Genomic DNA, 9,694 nt, shown 5'->3' on the forward strand with positions numbered 1-9,694 from the left:
TAGTGTTCTAAGAATCTTTAGTAATTTTGATTCGAGTTCCATATGCAAATTACCATGCTCTCACACAAAGGGTCATAAAACTCCCCAGTATTTCCAACCTCCCGCTTGGAATTTCAGCCTTTCTCATTGGGCAAGCCCATCCTGAGAGGAGTGAATTTTCTCAGACCTTAAAAGGCTCACGCACAGTTCCGCCCATGTAGTTGTTGTTGTTCTTCTTCTTCTAAGTCTTCTGCTAAAAATCTTCTGATTGCGGCCCGTGTTGGAGCTTGAGCCGGTGCGGGCATGCCCGGTGGGCTCCAACACATAGTTGGTCAGTCTGCGGTTCTGTTAGATTCTGAGAAGATGAGGATCTGAGCTAGCACCCCTCTAAGGACACCCTAAGTCTGCGCCAGGCCTCGGGCCTTGACTTTCCATTCAGCAAAGATCCTAGGATCTCAGCTGATGTCTCTCTTAGCTCTTTTTCACTTTCCACTGGGAAGAAACTCCCAATCACCACTGAGTCAGAACATCTTTGGAATTCATCACTCTTCAAACCTGGAACGAAACAGAGGTTTAGTATAAGCTGTAGACCCCGTTATAAATGCGCTGATGGTTTTAGTCGCTGATGGTTTTAGTTAGGTGGTTAACTGACTCTTTTCATAGCTTCATTCTCTGGTTTTCCAGTGTCCATCAGTTGTACCCTTCAAAATTCGTCATTCCGAAGGACCCTTTGAAGTGGCCAGTTTTGAGCCCTTCGGTTTGGAACGACCCTTCAATATGGTGGCCATGATTGTTTTCACTCCAAAGTGCCCTTCGGAGGGTGATATATCCAAAATAAGCAATATTATTTCTAAAATGTAAGTCACTCATTGCTAACTTTACTGAACTTGTATAAAATGATCATTAAATTTGTTATCATGCTGATATCTGCAGAAAAACGGTACTCTTTGTGTGATATAGATTAAGTTAACTATATTAAATTATATAAATATAAAAAGCATACAGAAGCATTTTTGCCATCTACAATTTAGAATGCCTTGAATTTTGAGTTTTAATAGACTAATAAAATCACGTGCATGGTTTCTGTGTGTGTGATTTGGCGATAGATAATGTCAGATCGCACATCACAACACTTACCATATTATCGCAGAAGATATAATGGGAATAATATAATTTGGAGTCTAACTTGCAAATGCCAGACCACTGATTCGTCAAACCTGCTTTCCTGCAGTCCGTGTTCTTCTGACTTCTGACTTTATTTTGTAGTAAGTAACGAATATGCTTCGGGGAAATGTATCGGAGTAAAAGTATACATTTTAATTAGGAAATGTAGTGGAGTAAAAGTAAAAGTTGGCTGAAATATAAAAACTCAAGTAAAGTACAGATACTCCCAAAAAATACTTAAGTACTGTAATAAAGTATTAGTACTTTGTTTCAATACACCACTGAGTGTATGTGGCAGCCATCGCAGCGAATCATTCTCTTGTGGCTGGCCAATCAGTTGGCAGAAATCCAATTGATTGAATCCACCTCGTCCTCATACTGTGCCGACTTGGGACTTGTCTATAGTCCTCAGGGCCTTACGAGGCCCTCCCTTTGAGCTGCTCCTAAACGGCTTGAGTCTCATTATTGGCTCATGCTTACAGGAGCACCCTCAGTACGAGTGATCTGGGGCTGGGCTCGCAGAGCAGCTTCGTTCTGCACTTGCTTATAGCACGGCGTTATTGGATGCATTCCCCAAATGCTTGGATGCTTTCATTAATTATAATGAAAGCTTTTGTGTAAGTTAATGTGTACATACCATATGCTAATAAATTTAGGTGTATAAATAAAAAAAGTAATGTAAGGTTCTAAAAATGGAAACAGTTGTATCATATTAATCCATAATCATATGATATATAAAATACTCAAATTGCTATTTTAATCTTGACATTATGACCACTACTTATCTGAATGGTAAAATAACGTGACATACTGTTTCATGAGAGCTGGACCTGAATGAACATGGACACATGATAGGGAAGGGGAGTGACTGTATAATGAACTCATCGGTCAAAGGCATGGACAGAGATGAAGTGCTGTGCTCTCTCATTGCCCTGTCATTGAATTCGTCGAGTTGGCCCATTGATCCGTAAACTGGCCCGGCACTGTGTAGGCCACTGATACAACGCAATGACTCGGTAAGCTCCTCATCAAATGTTTGATCAAAAGTCTTTCAGCACAGCAGGGGGATCGAAGAGAGAAGGAAACACAAAGCATGCAAACTAATAAAATATAAAGGCTCTCCACATGCAGGATATCATGCAATGTAAATAAATAAATAAATATTAAACAATAAGTGGCATTCAAAAATAATAGTACAGGCATGTAAAAGAAATGAAATAGCATAAAAGCAAATGTGTATTATTCTGAAATCAAGTGTTTTCATCTTTGCAGCAACTAATATTGTGCTGTGCCTGAACTGCTTGCCCATGCATTTTACAATGTCCTTTGAACTTAATGCACTTTGCACCTTTTTTTTCTCTGAAAATTGTCAGAATATTCAACTGGCTAAGCTTCATATCATGATGCCAATAATATGCCAGTACCATAGTGCGAGGGGAAATTACATCTCTGGTGACATGCAATATTAAGTATATAAACAGACCTAAATAGCAGTCTGGCCTTTGTATTGGTTATCAGGCTTGAAATAGTGTTTGAAATATGTTTGGTTAGTTGCTGGGTATGCCATAAGGACGCACTGACTACTTCTGTCCTCTAGGAGGCAGTGTTGTATAAGTGTAGGACTAACAATGTGGTGGTTTGTGTGATTCCAGTGTAAACAAATGTGACTCTAATTGATATATGTAAATGACTACATTTTTATTGTGTTATATAATCATTAATAATCACAAGGGTGTTAATTTTCTAACCTTATGTGTTTTTCAAACTTAACATCATAGCTCCTAGCATCACATCAACTCAAAAATGCCTGCCAAAACATGCACATTCAATCAGTGTTTGGCTGTGTGTTTAGATTTTATCTGAGCAGAGTCGAAAAGGTGCAGAAACTCTGTCAGTCTCCCAATCAACAGTTTCACCTCATTCAGGGTAAACTTCTTCACTTAGGATTTTCAAATTCACTTTTTGTTTTAGTGCTGTGTGAATGTTATTGGGTTCTCTTTTCAGAAGTGATACTGACCAATTAAATGTGACTGTTTTCTCTTTTAAAAGTGCTAGAATATTTAATTGCCCTTATTATTATTTATATGATTTTATTTATTTACCTTTTATCTCTGGATTTTTTTTGAATGTTTTATTACTGACATGATTAAATATGTTAATGTGATAATATGATAATGTGTCACAGATTATCTGCTTATGAAGTAAACTGTCATAAAGTGATCTTTTATTACCACTAATTGAACTTGACAAAGAATGTGTCTGTTTTGATATTTTAGAGAATTTTTACAAAAAAATTTTTATCTTTAAACCCTAAATACCTGCGATTCCAAACAAATGTTAATCTTTGTTGGCACATTCCAGACAATCTGTAGGTTAGGTGACAAGTGGCTTTCTTTATAAGTGAATCATTGACAAATTAATTAAATCGATTCGTTCAAAAACGGTGATTCATTCATTAATGAAACAAAAGACTGTCTATATGAGTGGATCATTGAATAATTAATTGAATTGATTCATTCAAAACAGATAATCACAGTTCTACTCCGGCGAAGAATTATTTTCTTTCACAGAGCAAGAAAATTCAGTTTAGACAGTTTGCAAGAATGTTTAACGTGATATGAAAATGATTGCTGCGAGACGCTGGCGGAGTGAAAGAGGCTTGAGAGAGTTGTGAGTGAGGGTGTGGGCCAGATCCAGCATCTTTGAACTTATCTTTTCCACTTAATTTGACACTTTAGAAAGTTAATAAAGTTGCAGTTTCGGGTTAGCGATATCTTTATCTTATTATCTTATCTTATCTTATTTACAAAAGATTTTAACTAATTTTATTTTAGGTTTTTATTTTTTTTTGTAGCAATATCTGGCAAGACTGCATTGCCGGCACTTAAACTGACAGTAATCAAAAAAGTGAAATTAAATATGCAAACTCTAGCCATGAAGAAGTCTATGCTATTTCATTAAGTATAGTAGTTACATTTTCACAAAGTCAAGCTAAAAACATTGTTATGCATTGTTGAATAATGAATAATAAACTGATAAAATTATCCACCCCTAACCTATATAGTAAAGTATTAACACATTTTGATACAATAAATATGGTATAATTTAAAAGTGTTCATCCCTCCAAAACAGAAAACATCTTTCACAAACATCTACATGTCTGTCTCTTTTAAAGTGTTAGTGTATATAATGAGTTGTATTTGTAGGGGTTATTATAGCACAATTCTTAACCCCATCCCAGACCTCACTAATTTTCAAACCCTGGTTACGGCCATGCCTATAAGCAATATCAACCTCACAGTCATGTTTTTCCAAAGCACTGCAATTACTTGCGTCACTCGGCGTGCATCAGCATTTATATACACTTGCTTCAAAACGTTCTTTACCTTTTATGATTTTGATGGGTAATAGACAAATTTGTTAACATTTGAGCGTGACACATCTGTGTCAACACAAGTGTGTGACAAAACACGGGGATGCAATTTATCTTTCATAATGCGGATTCAGTCCATACCTTGCCGGACTTCTTTCTTTTCCGTCGGAATCGTAAGAGTTCTTTGTGTTGCCGTGAAACAAAGTTGACTGCAGCATACTCCAATAGGGCAGAAAAGACAAATAACAAGCACACAGCCATCCAGATATCAATAGCCTTCACGTAAGACACCTGCACGGCAGAAAGACACAAACACATTAGTTCTCATATACCTTAGTTAGCCTTTGCCTTTTCATTCCAGCCTACATAACAGCCCAGTCGTTTTATTATTGTACAGCATAGGGATCTGTCTGAATATTGTCCTTATCGCCGCTATGAATCAGAGATAATTCTCTGCCTGGTGAAAAGGCCTATTTTCTGGATGTTTAATTGTGTTACATAACTCAATGTAGCATTTATGAGCATTTTTAATATGCAATACACACTGCATGCCTGCTTTCACACATGGATGCACTTTGCACATTCCACTCTGGGCTGCATTAATAAATGATAACTGAGAATGAATGGCAGAAAAAGAGATGTGTAGAAGTGCTAGTAGAACTTATACCCTAATACTGACCAGTGATGCAGAATCTTTGTTTTTCTGGATGTTTAATTGTGTTACACACATTGCTTTCACACATGGATGCACTTTGCACATTCCACTCTGGGCTGCATTAATAAATGATAACTGAGAATGAATGGCAGAAAAAGAGATGTGTAGAAGTGCTAGTAGAACTTATACCCTAATACTGACCAGTGATGCAGAATCTTTGTTACAAATGTGAATAAGGGACTTGCTGTAACACTGCATGCACTCTGACCTTAGGTAAGGATGTCCTGGATCCAGAGCTCTGAGTTGTCATTGTGAGCACTGTGGTGATTCCCAGGGCGACACGGGCAGGAGCGGCATCCATGTTAATCCAGAAGGAGACCCAGGACAGGATGACGATGAGCAGACTGGGAATGTACATCTGGATCAGGTAGTAGCCCATCTGTCTTTCCAGGTGAAAACGTACCTCAATGCATGTGAACTTGCCTAACAGAAAGAAAAGTGGACAGAGGACATATGAAATTATAGATGAGGATTTAAGCTACTAAGACCTGGTAGGTTTGGTTATTTTGTGGTTTTAGTAGGACCACTAATGCATTTTGAAAACCAAAAATGTTTAATTTTAGTTTGTTTGCTTTGGGGAGACCAAAAATTGATAATAATCTAAAACAACTGTTTTCTATTTGAATATATTTTAAAATGTAATTTATTCTTGTGACGGCAAATGGCAAAGCTGGATTTTCAGCAGCCAGTGTCACATGATCCTTAAGAAATCATTGTAATGTGCTGCTTAATACATTTGTGAAAACCATGATTCATTTTTTTCAGGACTATTTTATGAATAGAAAGTTAAAAAGAACAGCTTTTAAAAAAATATCTTGTAACATAAATGTCTTTACCATCATTTTGATCAGTTTAATGCATCCTTGTTTAAAAAAGTAGTAATTTCTTAAAAAAAATCTTAATGACCCCAAACTTTGGAACGGTAGTACATATATGTTAAGTATATATCTCAAATTACAAAATTATAAACATTTTCAAAGAAATTAACACTGTAAAAAGTGGTAACCTGCAACTGTTTCCTTAAAGACATATTTCTACCTGATTTAACCCATAAAAGTTAGTTCCCTTTTGGACGGTCTCTCCCATTGTGACGCTGACACTTTTGGGGAAACTCCTGTTTACTCTGATACTGAAGCCTGATTTGTTCACATTCGTGTAGCTGCATGAAACCAATGGTGCTTTAACCTGCCAAAAGGGGAGGAGCCGACCTCTATATAAGTCGGCTTTGAGCACCATTTTGTCAGAATTGTTCTCCTTCAGTGACAAAGATCATCTCCTTGTTGACTATGAAAACAAGAAGCCAAAGAAGAAAGAAGCTCAGCTCAGCCTGCTGCTCTCCGCCATAGAAGGAGCCCCCAGGGGCAGAAGAAGCCAGAAGCCTTCCCCTTCCTTCACTTCTTGCCGAAGCGCTCCAATGCGGCGGCTGATTCAAGTCACCAGAAGGCTCCATTTGCTCAGCAGCCTGCCAAGCCGGTGCCGCTTCAGCCCCAGCCTAAACCTGAGCCTGGGCTTCAGCAACGCCCCCGGACGGTGAAACGCTACCTGTTTCCAAAGCGCCAAGATCCCTGCTTCAGAGTGCCATTGGACACTGAGCCTCAGAAGCCATCCTGATCCAAATGCAGAAGACAACTTTCTCTGCCCAATCTAATTTTTGTGACAGTAAGATGCCCTGGCCCTTGATTGGCCCAGCGCTTGCCTGTACACCTGGATAGTGGATGCTTTAGCCTTGGCTTACGCAGGCTTGCAGTGCCCTATAGGTGTGAGGGCCCACTCCAACAGAGGAATGGCCTCCTCCTGGGTTTGGTCCAACGAAATTTCTATTGGTGACATTTGTGCGGCCGCTGGCTGGTCGTCGTCGTCTAAACTTTACCAGGTTTTACAACTTGGACGTCCCTGCCCTAGGCACAGATTTTGTCCACTTAATTCTACCTAATCTCCTTATAAGTGGGGAGGGTTACGTTATGTAGTCCTCAGCCTAAACGGCTTGGGTCTCATTATTGGCTCATGCTTACAGGAGCCCTCAGTAAGAGTGCTCTGGGGCTGGGCTCGCAGAGCGGCTTCGTTCTGCACTTGCTTATAGCACGGCGCCATTTGATGCATTCTCCAAAAGCATCAGTGATGCAACGGGAGCTACACGAACAAGAACATATCAGTCTTCAGTATCAGAGTAAACAGGAGTTTCCCCAAAAGTGTCAGTGACGCAATGCTCGTTCCCTTTTCTCAGGGAACCAAGGTTACATTAGTAACCTGAGCTTTTTGTTGGTATAAATTCGTGTATTTAGGTTGATTCAGAGATGTTAATAATTTAGACTTGAATAAAACCAATTAATTTTGGTGTTACCTTTTTGTTACATAACGATGTTACTAATGATGTTGTGAAGGATCACAAATACCTGATTTAGTCTGAAAATAATGTGTAAATAAAGATGTAAATTTGTCCGACATTGCAAAACCATAATGTCACAAACTGAAAGTGTGTTAATTTAAATTTAAAAGTAGATATTTGTTTCATATGTGGATTGTGAACGACTTTAGAGAGCGGTTACAGACTGTTACGTTTATATACAAAGTCCACATGAAAGGTAGAGAGCACCTACTTAAAAGGTCTGAGAGCTTTCAGTTGCAGTCTGTCTTTTTGTTCTCTGCTACTGAGCCTTTTCCTCTCTCAAAACAAATTTCTGCGAGGCTTGTCTTTCCTGAAAAGCAGGGAGACGGCTTTCACTATTTCTGCATCTTTTGTTCCAAAGTCCCTGGGAGATTTTTTTGCTTGGTATTATTCCACACTGCCCTGCTCTATAACTGGACTACACTTGGGGAAAAATACACTTAAACTCAGTAAGTAAATCTGTAAACCTAAATAAAATATTTATATAGAGGCACATAATGAATGCTTGCTTAAAACTACATGTGCAATATTTTATATGTGCCTAAACAAGTACAGTAGTTGTTTAGGAGTTGTGTAAGAGTGTGTTTGACACAAAAATGCTCCCTCTGGAATGTAACCTACTCGTTCTCAAACAGACACACACTAACACAAACACACACTTCTAGTCTCCTCGGGAGTTTGAATGGTTGGAGCTGTCAACACTGTAGTTGAGGTGACCAGAGAATAAAACCCCTGAGAGACTAAGTGAGAGAGGTGAGAGAAACAACAATAGGAGGAAGAAGAAAGGGAAAAGAACAAAAATCAGGAGACAGTTATGGAGCCTGACAGCACCTACATTCACAGGACAGAAGTGGGATGTGCTCCAGGCTCAGGAAACAACACAGCAGAATAAATCAACCTGGGATATTACAGTGGATTGCAGACTCATGTAGAATAATGTATTTAATTTACCTCCCCAGATTCTGAGCCAATATATATATAGCAGTGCGCTATGGCTGAATATCAGCACGGCTGCGATTCGGCCGTAGGTCACAGAGTAACAATATACAGCCATATCGCACTGCAACCAGTGTGATATTACGTTTATACAACAGTTAAATGGCACAAGTGTTTAAATACATAAGAAATAACAACGGAGTGTCTTTAAAAACCCCCTTTTTGTGCAAAACTTCTTCCTTCTGCCACGGATTCAAATCTCAAGTTGACAGTTTAACAGCTGAGCCCAAGCCTCCGTTACTAATTCGAAAACATCACTTTGGAACTAGTAACGAAGGAACGTAGAGTTGCTTCATTGAAAGCTTATTGTATTTGTCACAGATGGACTGTGACCTATGACTTTTATTTTGAAAGGACTGCTAAAGTGCATGTACACACATGAACAGTTTCCACCATTATACACACAAACAAACAATCTAGATGCCGGCAAAATAGCATCAGATATAATAGTTGTGTGGTTATTTTGCTGTTTATGTGGTGGAATATGCCCTTTGTGGCCCTTTGCTTAGTTTCATTGTGTTGGTTATACAATTTTCTTTTCTTTTGTTTGTTTTGGTCTCAATTTTTAATGTTTTGTTATATGATTTAAAATTTCAAAGAATGCACACCAAACTCTTTTACAAATGGTAACAGTTTATTTCCCATGCCATAAACTAATATATACATTTAAAACATCGTCTTACTTACATTGTGGGTCCACTCTCAACTGCCAAACCCATATGCAGCGAAATATATTTATATATATATATATATATATATATATATTAACATTAAATAAATATTTTTACCAGGTTAAATGTTGATTATTAGTAACTCAAACCACTTTATCTAAACCTATCTACCATTGGTCGTGCACATATGCCATGTTTGTAGCTTTTTTAAACGCTTTTTATTCATGTTTTTAGTTCTGAACCAAATGCTTTGCCAAAGTGCAATGGATTGTGGCAAAGTCCATTTAAGACAAGTCATGTCACTCGGCGGCCATCTTTGAAATGCCTCTCGGGCATGCTAGTGCAGCTCCTATCTCTTTGAATGGGGAAACATCAAATTCTCCAAAACTGTTCGCCAAGCTTACGATTAA

The 9,694-nt window shown here is 38.3% G+C and overlaps 1 protein-coding gene across 1 annotated transcript in view; it reads right to left on the reverse strand.

The window, feature by feature from the left end:
* Positions 1 to 1,958: 1,958 nt before the first annotated feature.
* The window catches only part of LOC107676677 (glycine receptor subunit alpha-3-like), a 73,311-nt gene continuing 65,575 nt past the window's right edge, over positions 1,959 to 9,694 (reverse strand). Inside the window, exons 8-11 of the mRNA XM_016471302.1 lie at positions 5,440 to 5,654; positions 4,658 to 4,807; positions 2,075 to 2,191; positions 1,959 to 1,973 (exon numbers count right to left, since the gene is read on the reverse strand). Of these exons, the coding sequence (XP_016326788.1) occupies positions 1,959 to 1,973; positions 2,075 to 2,191; positions 4,658 to 4,807; positions 5,440 to 5,654 (497 nt within the window). The remainder of the gene's footprint in view (positions 1,974 to 2,074; positions 2,192 to 4,657; positions 4,808 to 5,439; positions 5,655 to 9,694) is intronic.

This window comes from Sinocyclocheilus anshuiensis, unplaced genomic scaffold (assembly GCF_001515605.1).
Source record: "Sinocyclocheilus anshuiensis isolate Anshui unplaced genomic scaffold, SAMN03320099.WGS_v1.1 scaffold76, whole genome shotgun sequence".
Classification (NCBI taxonomy): domain Eukaryota; kingdom Metazoa; phylum Chordata; class Actinopteri; order Cypriniformes; family Cyprinidae; genus Sinocyclocheilus; species Sinocyclocheilus anshuiensis.